Here is a 13688-nt window from a genome sequence, read left to right as displayed (position 1 = left end):
GGCAGTAAAACGGCTGATCAAACAAAACAGAAGTCATCGTCATGGACCCCACTAGCTGCGCAAGCTAGCTTTCCAATCAGCTAAACAGACTCAATAACTCCACTGTGACGTTTTGGTGAATTTACTGAGGAATTTGTGAAACTGAAGCAATACAAAAATAATGCCATTGTAGGTTAATAATACTAACACAGACACTCGTAAATGTGTTAGAATATTAGCTAGTTTATGGTAACATTCTGGTGACTGAGCTGTCAGTTTTTGCCGTAAAATTTTGATTTTTTTTTACAGTGGACGGAAAAAATATACTCAATTGCACTATATCTGAATGTACTGTATATAATTAATATAATTGGATATTAGGAATATGCTAAAGTTCGACTCCTACCTTGTTTACTTCCGTGACGACCTCCTTCAAATTTTGTAATCAATCAGAAATATCAAGACATGGATAAGTGTGGAGAGAGTGTTTTGCATTTTTCCCATCATGCATTGCAGTAGATTTAAATGGGTGTCATTTTGAAATATGTGTTGCGCAGGGACATTTTTTATGATACCCACAAAGTTCAAGTGAGCAGGTTGTGTAATGTGTGTTGACTTTTTGCGTTGGTTTATTTAAGCCATGAGTGGCAAAGGACTGGGTCATACATACAAATGTCGTGCTGTGTGCACTTCAAACTATAATTCATGGTCATCAATCTGAATTGCTCATGTTTTCCACAAGATGGCGGTTAACTTGCGGCAATTATACTGTCAGATATTTAAAATTAAGTGGGTCAAATTCTTTATTAACCCTGTGACGTCTCGCTGGCCAAACTAAACACGGCGGAGAGCCGTAGTTTGGCCACCCTCGGTTACAGGTAAAATAAATGACCTTATTAATAGCATACAGACAACATTTTTAACATTCCACTTTTGATAGATCACTATTTTGTCATTATACTGGATGAGGCAATTCCTGTAGGAATTGCGTGTGAATGCTCCAATGCTGAAGTTGAACTGAAATGCCGACAAAATGTAGTCTGAATGCAAGAATAGTTTTGATGTTGAAGAGTTTGAATTTCTAGGAAATCTGGAATTTGGTTTGGAACTTGGGAAAGTGTTAGTTTGAATGTCCAGGATGAGTGGAATGTGTTGATGTTGGAATGGTTTGAATAGGTTGAAAAATGTGGGAGTTGTGCAACTTGGAAAAATGTCCCATTCATTTCAATGGGAACTTCCTGGAAATTTTGGGAAAAACTGGAATTTTTAGAAAATGGTTAGGAGCTTGAATGTCCTGAATGAGCTGAATTGGTTGGGGTTGGAATTGTTTAAATCGGTCATGAAATGTTGAAGTAGTAACAGTTTTTTTTATTTGAAAAATAGTATTGCGGAATTTCGGGAAAACCGGGAATTTTTCAAGTTCTTAAACCAAGTTAGTTTTTTGTCCTGACTAAGAGGAATGTTTTGACAGTGGAGCGGCTGAAATGGGTTGAAAAATGTGAAAGGAGTCATCGCACTAAAAAAGGTTTGAAATAAGGTTAGAAAAAACAGGAATTCCTGGAAATTTGTTGAAGGTGGAAAAATGGTTGTTTGAATTTCCAGGATGAATCGAATGTGTTGAAGGTGGAATGGTTTGAATTGGTTGAAAAATGTGGGAATTGTGGAAGTTTGAAAAATTTATAATTCATTTTGAATGGGGAAAATGTCCTTAAAAACTAGGAATTCTAGGAAATCTGGGTATTTTTTTTTTAGAATTGTTGAAAGGGAGCACACAAATACTGAACAGGCTGAATATTTTGAAGTTGGAACGGTTTTAATCGGATAACAAATGTGGGAGTTGTGGAACTTTGAAAAATGTCCCACTCTTTTCAACGGGAATTTCATTGAAATTTGGGAATTTCGGAAAAAGCGGGAATTTTTTTGAAAATGCTAAAACGTGAATGTTCTGAATTAGTTGAAATGGTTGGTGTTGGAATTGTTCAAATTGGTCGAGAAATGTTGAAGTAGTAACATTTTTAATTGAGAAATGGTATTATGGAACTCTGGGAATTCCTGGAATATGTTTGAAGTTGGAAAAATAATAGTTTGGATGTCCAGGATGAGTGGAATATGGTGAAGGTGAATCGGTAGAAAAATTTAGAAATGGTGGAAGTTTGAAAAATGACCAATTCACTTTGAATGGGGAAAAATGTCCCGAAAAACCTGGAATTCTGTGAATTTCTTGGAATTTGTCAAGGGAAAGCCCGCGATTACCAAATAGGCTGAACAGTTTGAAGTTGGAACGGTTTGAATCGGATAAAAAATGTGGGGGTTGTGGAACTTTGAAAAATGTCCCATTCTTTTCAATGGGAATTCCATTGAAATGTGGGAATTTCGGAAAAAGCGGGAATTTTTTGGAAAATATTAAAACTTGAATGTTCTGAATGAGTTGAAATGGTTGGTGTTGGAATTTTTCAAATTGGTCGATACATTTTGAAGTGTAACATTTTTAATTGATAAATGGTATTATGGAATTCTGGGAATTCCTGGAATGTTTTTGAAGTTGGAAAAATAATAGTTTGGATGTCCAGGATGAGTGGAATATGGTGAAGGTGAAATGGTTTGAATCGGTTGAAAAATGTAGAAAAGGTGGAAGTTTGAAGAATGACCAATTCACTTTGAATGGGGAAAAATGTCCCGTAAAACCTGGAATTCTGGGAATTTCTTGGAATTTATAGGCTGAACAGTTTGAAGTTGGAACGGTTTGAATTGGATGAAAAATGTGAAAGGTAGAGCGCACCAAAATCTGGAGAAGAAGAAGAATAAATAGATGAATTTTGGTGTAGAAACACATATAATACAAAATAAGCATCTTTGGGTGTGTTTGTGCATGTCTTGCGCAGGCAAAATGGGGAAACAGAACAGCAAGCTGACCCCTGAGGTGATGGAAGATCTGGTGAGGAACACGGAGTTTAACGAACACGAGTTGAAGCAGTGGTACAAGGGTTTCCTCAAGGACTGTCCCACGGGACGTCTCAACCTGGACGAGTTCCAGCAGCTCTACGTCAAGGTGAGTCTTTCACTTCCTGGGGCACCCGTCCCAAGTTCGTAGTTCCTGGTTCCTGATGGACTAAAGGTTTGCGTGCACCAAAACAAACTTGACAGTGGTGCAGCGTGCAGTCGCTTGTTCCACGCCTGTTGCATGCATGTTAATGTATCATCTTAATGCAATTGAAAATGGCTGCTTTTTCGGATAGAAGAATTGTGCATCTAAACCAGAGTAAGGCAACGATAAGAAGATTTTTTTTTTTTTCTGGGGAGCTAAAGACCTATCTCACGGTCGGGGCTCTTTTGTCGCATTCCAACGGCGTCAGGTGCAACCCAGGTACCGTAACATGGCACTGTTGAATTTAAGGAGGGATTCAGTCAGTATCAAAAAAAAGTCATGGATTCTATACCCAACCCTTGCTTAATTTGATGTTTTATGGTGTGGTTATTAAGATAGTCTACTCAAATTTAAGAGTCAGAGCTTTAGGAGCCGTTTTCAAGTTTATTTGATAGGATTTTTTTGTACGAACCACAACTGATCAACGGTAATGGTGGATTATTGGGATATAGGATATTCTTCAATCAATCAATCGTTTATTTACAAACCCCGTTTCCACATGAGTTGGGAAATTGTGTTAGATGTAAATATAAACGGAATACAATGATTTGCAACCTACATTCAGTTGAATATGCTACAAAGACAACATATTTGATGTTCAAACTGATAAACTTTTTTTTTTGTGCAAATAATCATTAACTTTAGAATTTGATGCCAGCAACACGTGACAAAGAAGTTGGGAAAGGTGGCAATAAATACTGATAAAGTTGAGGAATGCTCATCAAACACTTATTTGGAACATCCCACAGGTGAACAGGCAAATTGGGAACAGGTGGGTGCCATGATTGGGTATAAAAGTAGATTCCATGAAATGCTCAGTCATTCACAAACAACGATGGGGCGAGGGTCACCACTTTGTCAACAAATGCGTGAGCAAATTGTTGAACAGTTTAAGAAAAACCTTTCTCAACCAGCTATTGCAAGGAATTTAGGGATTTCACCATCTACGCTCCGTAATATCATCAAAGGGTTCAGAGAATCTGGAGAAATCACTGCACGTAAGCAGCTTAGCGTGCGACCTTCGATCCCTCAGGCTGTACTGCATCAACAAGCGACATCAGTGTGTAAAGGATATCACCACATGGGCTCAGGAACACTTCAGAAACCCACCGTCAGTAACTACAGTTGGTCGCTACATCTGTAAGTGCAAGTTAAAACTCTCCTATGCAATGCGAAAACCGTTTATCAACAACACCCAGAAACGCCGTCGGCTTCGCTGGGCCTGAGCTCATCTAAGATGGACTGATACAAAGTGGAAAAGTGTTCTGTGGTCTGACGAGTCCACATTTCAAATTTTTTTTGGAAACTGTGGACGTCGTGTCCTCCGGACCAAAGAGGAAAAGAACCATCCGGATTGTTAAAGGCGCAAAGTTGAAAAGCCAGCATCTGCGATGGTAGGGGGGTGTATTAGTGCCCAAGACATGGGTAACTTACACATCTGTGAAGGCGCCATTAATGCTGAAAGGTACATACAGGTTTTGGAGCAACATATGTTGCCATCCAAGCAACGTTACCATGGACGCCCCTGCTTATTTCAGCGAGACAATGCCAAGCCACGTGTTACATTAACGTGGCTTCATAGTAAAAGAGTGCGGGTACAAGACTGGCCTGCCTGTAGTCCAGACCTGTCTCCCATTGAAAATGTGTGGCGCATTATGAAGCCTAAAATACCACAAGGGAGACCCCCGGACTGTTGAACAACTTAAGCTGTACATCAAGCAAGAATGGGAAAGAATTCCACCTGAGAAGCTTCAAAAATGTGTCTCCTCAGTTCCCAAACGTTTACTGAGTGTTGTTAAAAGGAAAGGCCATGTAACACAGTGGTGAACATGCCCTTTCCCAACTACTTTGGCACGTGTTGCAGCCATGAAATTCTAAGTTAATTATTATTTGCCAAAAAAAAAATTAAGTTTATGAGTTTGAACATCAAATATCTTGTCTTTGTAGTGCATTTAACTGAATATGGGTTGAAAAGGATTTGCAAATCATTGTATTCCGTTTATATTTACATCTAACACAATTTCCCAACTCATATGGAAACGGGGTTTGTATATAGCCCTAAATCACAAGTGTCTCAAAGGGCTGCACAAGCCACAACGACATCCTCGGTTCAGATCCCACATCATTATTATTATTACTATTCTTGGCCGTTTAAAAATAACAAACACAATGTACGCCGAATGGAACCAAAAACCGTGTCTCAAAACAGTAACAAGATCCAAATTGGGGATTTTGTGACATCATAGCATCCTTAAGTCGAATACGACCTTTGACTGTCTGCCCCATAAACGGTACTCACCCGGTCATTTGATCATCCCAATACACGAAATGTGAACGGAGCACATCGCCGGAATGAAGCACATTGGATAAGACATATTGGCAGGTTCCTATTGGCTGTGGCTGTAGCTGGGCAGAAAAGCAACAGAAAGGCGGCTATCAGATCTGTTATGTATCCGAGTGTATCTCATTAAGCGGTGGTTGTGGATTTATACAATGACTTATTCATATGGTCTTGTAAACATTCAGAATTAAAGGGACATTGTGACAAAATAACAGCTGTAGTGATTTATTATGAGGATTATTGATGCCAAACGAGGAAAAGCATTTGACAAAGGGCCTAAATAGTTAATTGCACGAATAAAAAAATTGGATAAAAGTGGAATTCCACTTTACACCTTGATTATATTGCAGAGTTTGTTTGTTGGAGTTTGCTTTATTTAAGCATTTTTACTGTCAAATAAATCAGAGTTTCGGTCCATTTCTTGTTAAAAATACAACTGACACTAAAAAAAATTTAAAAAATTACTATCAACTCCTTTTTTTCAATATTTATTTCCAAACCCAAAATGAAAAAAAAAAAAAACCGATGACAAATTGTTTTTCAAAGTTTAGATTTTGTGCATGATTGGAAAATGGACAAACTGGATAACAGGCTTTTAAAATCCATTTAAGATACAAGGTTTACCCGGAAGTAGATATCCGTACGGGATCGATGTTGGGCGAGGTTAAAACAAAGACATCCCAAAACCATAACTTGATTTGAACTCCATCAGTAGACTCCTGTGTTCTCCTTGTTTACCTGCAAGCCCACGTCTACAGAAACCCATACTTGCCAACCTTGAGACCTCCGAATTCGGGAGATTGGGGGGGGTGCCGGGGGCGGGGTTAAGGGGGGAGGAGTATATTTATAGCTACAATTCACTGAAATTAAAGTATTTCTTATATATATATATATATATATATATATATATATATATATATATATATATATATATATATATATATATATATATATATATATATATATATATATATATATATATATATATATATATAGTACAGTAATGAAAATACAGTTGTTCTACTAACTGTACTGTACTTGCTGCTTACTTTAAAAAAAAATAACACTTACCTTTCACTATTTGAGTAGCTTTTGTTCTGCCATTTGAGTACTGGCGAGCGATCTCTGAATCTGGGAACATATCCTTCACGGATTTGTTGAAAACATCCGCAAATGAGAACGGGATGTTGCTTGCAAGGTGGCCCATAATACTGCGTTGCCGCCGCCTTGTGCTTCTCCGACCGTCCATGAGTGACTATATCCATTCGGCCACTGTTTTATGGGTTATAGATAAACCTATGGATAACGGAGACATATATAATAGTCTCCTTTTCAGGTGAGAGACGACGTTAAAGGCAGTGCCTTTAAGGCACACCCCCAATATAGTTGTCCGGCTGGAAATAGGGAGAAATTCGGGAGAATGGTTGTCCCGGGAGATTTTCGGGAGAGGCACTGAAATTCAGGAGTCTCCCGGAAATTTCGGGAGGGTTGTCAAGTATGCAGATACCTGCTTCCGGTAAACTTGGGGTATATAAGCCGCAAACCCACAACATTTTAGAATTGTTTTCCAATGTATTAGCCACACCGGACATACGACTTTAGCCGCAGATATACACATTGTGAAATGAGTTATTTACACAGAAATGTTTTGTAAATATTTATTTACATACTTTAATTGTTTCCAAACTGTGTCTGTAACACGGCAGTAAAACGGATGATCAAACAAAACAGAAGTCATCGTCATGGACACACTAGCTGCCCAAGCTAGCTCTCCAATCAGCTAAACAGATTCAATAAGAGGAGTGGTTCACTCCCGGCTAGCTCTCCAATCAGCGAAACAGACTCAATAAGAGGAGAGGTTCACTCCCGGCTAGCTCTCCAATCAGCGAAACAGACTCAATAAGAGGAGTGGTTCACTCCCGGCTAGCTCTCCAATCAGCGAAACAGATTCAATAAGAGGAGAGGTTCACTCCCGGCTAGCTCTCCAATCAGCGAAACAGACTCAATAAGAGGAGTGGTTCACTCCCGGCTAGCTCTCCAATCAGCGAAACAGACTCAATAAGAGGAGAGGTTCACTCCCGGCTAGCTCTCCAATCAGCGAAACAGACTCAATCAGAGGAGTGGTTCACTCCCGGCTAGCTCTCCAATCAGCGAAACAGACTCAATAAGAGGAGTGGTTCACTCCCGGCTAGCTCTCCAATCAGCGAAACAGACTCAATAAGAGGAGAGGTTCACTCCCGGCTAGCTCTCCAATCAGCGAAACAGACTCAATCAGAGGAGTGGTTCACTCCCGGCTAGCTCTCCAATCAGCGAAACAGACTCAATCAGAGGAGTGGTTCACTCCCGGCTAGCTCTCCAATCAGCGAAACAGACTCAATAAGAGGAGAGGTTCACTCCCGGCTAGCTCTCCAATCAGCGAAACAGACTCAATAACTCCACGGTGAGGAACTTGTGAAACTGAAACGATACAAAAAGAATGCCATTGTAAGTTAATACTAACACAGACACTTGTAAACGTGTTAGCATATTAGCTAATGCTAACGACACTAGCTTCATTATATTATGATAGCATGTAGAAATATGCATGAAAACACTCCTACAGACATCACACATGGGATAGTGTAGTAAGTAAGAATTGTTTTAGTTATATTGTAAAACGTACAAACCTTGCTTGGAGTGATGAATGAAGAATCCATACGAGTAGTAACTGTCAGGTTCAAACACTGATGACATTTATTAAAAAAGACAAGAAGCAAGGAATCATGCAGAGACGGAGTTAAATTTTGCTCAATTGAGGAGAGACGTTTTTTGGGCTGTACTCTAGTTACAAATCCAAACTACGCTCTAAAGTCCAGCCCACGTGCTTCCTCTATTTATTTGGGAGGTCCCTGGTTACATCACTGAAGCTGTCGCTGACGGAAGGGGGTAATCTCAACAGCTCCAGTTAGACACAATATATGACTATTAATGAAATGCAAATGTGCTGACACTCGTGATATCTCCCTGTCTCTGCTTGGTCTGCGTCACGGCACTCGATGTTCGGCCTTGGCAGTCAGCAGGCCGATTCTGGAAACAAACACTGATACGAGACTGGCTTTGCACAGATAGAAAAAGTACAACTTTAGCACAATTGATAATAACTATAGCAACGGCCCTTAAGCATAAGAGTTGTGTGATAATATATACTGTACATAATTATTCTAACAGTAACGCTATGGACGACTAGAAGACAGAACGGTACGTGTATTTCCGTTTCAAAGCTTTCAACAGCAGGAATCACTTGTAGGCATTCACCCAGCAGAAGATGGCGTCATAGCACAAACAATAAAGCACCATTTAAGTGTCTTCGCAAGTATTGAATGAAAAGGGTATATACTACACTCTCAATGTGTGGCTAGTATAACTTAACAACATCCTATAACTTCAACTTGATTTAGACTGAGACTCATTTTACCTGCCCAGAGACTACTTCCAGGTAAACTTGGTGTCTCAAATGGATTCGCAAAAAAACTGGTCAAATGCCCGTTATCCGGTTTGTCCATTTTCCAATTGTGGATAAATCTGAAATTTGAAAAACCATTATTATTACTATCATTATTATTATTATTATTATTATTATTATTATTATTATTACTATTATTAGTATTACTATTATTAGTATTACTATTATTATTATTACTATTATTATTGCTACTATTACTATTATTATTATTACTATTACTATTATTATTATTATTACTATTTTTACTATTACTATTATTACTATTACTATTATTATTATTGCTATTATTATTATTATTATTAATATTATTACTATTATTATTATTATAACTCTTATTATTATTACTGTTATTATTATTATTAATAGTAGTAGTATTACCATTATTATTATTATTATTATAACTAGTATTATTATCATGACTATTATTATTACTATTATTATCATAACTATTATGATTATTGTTACTATTATTATTACTAATTTTAGAAAATGAATGGATGGATGGAACTATTATTATTACTATTATAATTATTATTATTACTATTATTACTATTATTATTATCATTATTATGACTATTAATGTTACTATTATTATTACTATTATTATTATTATTATTATTATTATTATTATTATTATTAAAACTCGTATTATTATTAGTAGTAGTATTTTTATTACTATTATTATTATTATTATGCGATGTGGTGGCTTGTCCAGGGTGTACCCCGTCTTCCGCCCGAATGCAGCTGAGATAGGCTCCAGCACGCCCCGCGACCCCAAAAGAGACAAGCGGTAGAAAATGGATGGATTTGTTAGCCGTTTTTTTAATTTAATTTTGGGTCTGAAAACACATTTTGAAAAAAACGAGTTGTTTTTTTAGTGTTGGTTTTATTTTGAAAAACAAATGAACGGGAAGGTACACGGAGCGAGTTCACATGCCGGTTCGCATTGAAAGTGGAGTAAGAATAAGCATGAATCTTTTATCACCAGCGCCAGGAAATGCCGGAGGGTGCTGCGGTTACATAAGACCCTCCTGCACGGGGTCACACGTGCACTTCCTCTAAATGCCAATAGAGCTCACAGCCAGAAAGGAAATATACAAGTCTTTTGGAAACTTACAATGATCAAGATCAGGGTAGACCAGGGGTAGGGAACCTATGGCTCTAGAGCCAGATGTGGCTCTTTTGATGACTGCATCTGGCTCTCAGATAAATCTTAGCTGACATTGCTGAACACGATAAGTAGTGAATAATTCCGCTGGTAATCACAGTGTTAGAAATAACCACACATCAACCAGACTACAAAGCCATCAGCAAAACTATGCAGCACCAGAAGTCGCATTAATGGTAATTAAGTATTTCATTTATTATTGGTTACCTTCAGAATAACAATGTTATTAAAAAGAATAAGAGACTTATTATACTGTAAAAATGTTGGTTTTACTTAAAAATGCACGCATTTAGTTGTATTCAGTAGAGATGTCCAATAATGGCTTTTCTGCCGATATCCGATATTCCAATATTGTCCAACTCTTAATTACCGATACCGATATCAAGCGATACCGATATACACTCCCGTTCAAAAGTTTGGGGTCACATTGAAATGTCCTTATTTTTGAAGATAACTTTAAACTAGTCTTAACTTTAAAGAAATACACTCTATACATTGCTAATGTGATAAATGACTATTCTATCTGCAAATGTCTGGTTTTTGGTGCAATATCTACATAGGTGTATAGAGGCCCATTTCCAGCAACTATCACTCCAGTGTTCTAATGGTACAATGTGTTTGCTCATTGGCTCAGAAGGCTAATTGATGATTAGAAAACCCTTGTGCAATCATGTTCACACATCTGAAAACAGTTTAGCTCGTTACAGAAGCTACAAAACTGACCTTCCTTTATCAGATTGAGTTTCTGGAGCATCACATTTGTGGGGTCAATTAAACGCTCAAAATGGCCAGAAAAAGAGAACTTTCATCTGAAACTCGACAGTCTATTTTTGTTCTTAGAAATGAAGGCTATTCCACAAAATTGTTTGGGTGACCCCAAACTTTTGAACGGTAGTGTATACAGTGGTGGAATTAACACATTATTATGCCTAATTTTGTTGTGATGCCCCGATGGATGCATTAAACAATGTGTGATGTGTGAATCGATTTTTTTTGTGCACATCTAGTAAATAGGACGGACCAGTCAAATGGCTGGGTTTGATAAATCACTTTTGAATGGCAGGCACCTATCCGCTTTCCTTTGAAGCCAGCTGCTTTTGTATAAAACCAATGATAGACCTGATAAGTTGTTTAATATGTGCGATTTCCACAAATATAACCTTCACTGTTGAGAAACACTACACAGTTGGTTAAATAGTTTCGAGATTTCGACCCTGCAACAAAGGTTATTCTTGAAAAAAAAACCTCACTAGAGATGGTTGCAGGCACCCCCGAGCTGGACGAGCTGCGCCAAAAGGGCAATGCGGCTCTAACGGGGCCCTCTAGGTTGCAGGCAACATCCCATTATTGACGCTGGCTGTTGTGTTTCTAGGCAACAGTGAAGCCATGTCCGGGCTTTATTTCAATCCAGCGGGCTGATAAGTGGGAAAAAATGGTCTGCTGTGACCTCGCATTAACAGGACTGATTGTTCCTGTAAAGACTGACAGTGTGTGTGTGTGTGTGTGTGTGTGTGTGTGTGTGTGTGTGTGTGTGTGTGTGTGTGTGTGTGTGTGTGTGTGTGTGTGTGTGTGTGTGTGTGGACAGGGGGGTCTGCTGTCATATGTTTAGTGGGCAGGGGGGGTGGAAGATTGCTTGCAAGCAGGAAGCTAAGCAGCGATGACTGGAAAATCATGCAAGAGAGTGTGTGAGTGTGTGTGTGTGTGTGTGTGTGTGTGCGTCATTTATTAGTCATTAGTTCTAACACAGCATAGCGATGAGCGATACTGGATGAGTCGTGTGATGATCTGAGCATTTGTGTGAGATCGTGTCCTCATGGTGCATGCATGCATCCTCGACATCTACGGATGTACAAACCCCGTTTCCATATGAGTTGGGAAATTGTGTTACATGTAAATATAAACGCAATACAATGATTTGCAAATCCTTTTCAACCCATATTCAATTGAATGCACTACAAAGACAACATATTTGATGTTCACACTCATAATTATTATTTTTTTTGCAAATAATAATTAACTTAGAATTTCGTGGCTGCAACACGTGCCAAAGTAGTTGGGAAAGGGCATGTTCACCACTGTGTTACATGGCCTTTCCTTTTAACAATGCTCAGTAAACGTTTGGGAACTGAGGAGACACATTTTTGAAGCTTCTCAGGTGGAATTCTTTTCCATTCTTGCTTGATGTACAGCTTAAGTTGTTCAACAGTCCGGGGGTCTCCGTTGTGGTATTTTAGGCTTCATAATGCGCCACACATTTTCAATGGGAGACAGGTCTGGACTACAGGCAGGCCAGTCTAGTACCCGCACTCTTTTACTATGAAGACACGTTGATGTAACACGTGGCTTGGCATTGTCTTGCTGAAATAAGCAGGGGCGCCCATGGTAACGTTGCTTGGATGGCAACATATGTTGCTCCAAAACCTGTATGTACCTTTCAGCATTAATGGTGCCTTCACAGATGTGTAAGTTACCCATGTCTTGGGCACTAATACACCCCCATACCATCACAGATGCTGGCTTTTACACTTTGCGCCTATAACAATCCGGATGGTTCTTTTCCTCTTTGGTCCGGAGGACATGACGTCCACAGTTTCCAAAAACAATTTGAAATGTGGACTCGTCAGACCACAGAACATTTTTCCACTTTGTATCAGTCCATCTTAGATGAGCTCAGGCCCAGCGAAGCCGACGGCGTTTCTGGGTGTTGTTGATAAACGGTTTTCGCATTGAATAGGAGAGTTTTAACTTGCACTTACAGATGCAGCGACCAACTGTAGTTACTGACAGTGGGTTTCTGAAGTGTTCCTGAGCCCATGTGGTGATATCCTTTACACACTGATGTCGCTTGTTGATGCAGTACAGCTTGAGGGATCGAAGGTCACGGGCTTAGCTGCTTACGTGCAGTGATTTCTCCAGATTCTCTGAACCCTTTGATGGTATTACGGACCGTAGATGGTGAAATCCCTAAATTCCTTGCAATAGCTGCTTGAGAAAGGTTTTTCTTAAACTGTTCAACAATTTGCTCACGCATTTGTTGACAAAGTGGTGACCCTCGCCCCATCCTTGTTTGTGAATGACTGAGCATTTCATGGAATCTACTTTTATACCCCATCATGGCACCCACCTGTTCCTAATTTGCCTGTTCACCTGTGGGATGTTCCAAATAAGTGTTTGATGAGCATTCCTCAACTTTATCAGTATTTATTGCCACCTTTCCCAACTTCTTTGTCACGTGTTGCTGGCATCAAATTCTAAAGTTAATGATTATTTGCAACAACAAAAAAAGTTTATAAGTTTGAACATCAAATATGTTGTCTTTGTAGCATATTCAACTGAATATGGGTTGAAAAGGACTTGCAAATCATTGTATTCCGTTTATATTTACATCTAACACAATTTCCCAACTCATATGGGAACGGGGTTTGTAGAATATTGGTTAGGAAATGACCACAATTAATAATCATATAAACGCCACAAGCCAACATTGATTAAACGTTGTCAAAAAGCATGTTTCAACATTGTATTTGTGTTGTAGAATATTGGTTGGGAAATG

General features: G+C 38.7%; 1 protein-coding gene across 2 annotated transcripts in view; it reads left to right on the top strand.

The window, feature by feature from the left end:
• The window catches only part of vsnl1a (visinin-like 1a), a 68649-nt gene that overhangs the window by 26420 nt on the left and 28541 nt on the right, over positions 1 to 13688 (top strand). For both annotated transcript variants that reach the window (XM_062034858.1, XM_062034859.1), the window contains exon 2: positions 2862 to 3028. In XM_062034858.1, the coding sequence (XP_061890842.1) occupies positions 2862 to 3028 (167 nt within the window). The remainder of the gene's footprint in view (positions 1 to 2861; positions 3029 to 13688) is intronic.

This window comes from Entelurus aequoreus, linkage group LG23 (genome assembly GCF_033978785.1).
Source record: "Entelurus aequoreus isolate RoL-2023_Sb linkage group LG23, RoL_Eaeq_v1.1, whole genome shotgun sequence".
Classification (NCBI taxonomy): domain Eukaryota; kingdom Metazoa; phylum Chordata; class Actinopteri; order Syngnathiformes; family Syngnathidae; genus Entelurus; species Entelurus aequoreus.
Note: the sequence above shows the minus strand (reverse complement) of the source record. Positions and strands in the feature narration are given on the sequence as shown.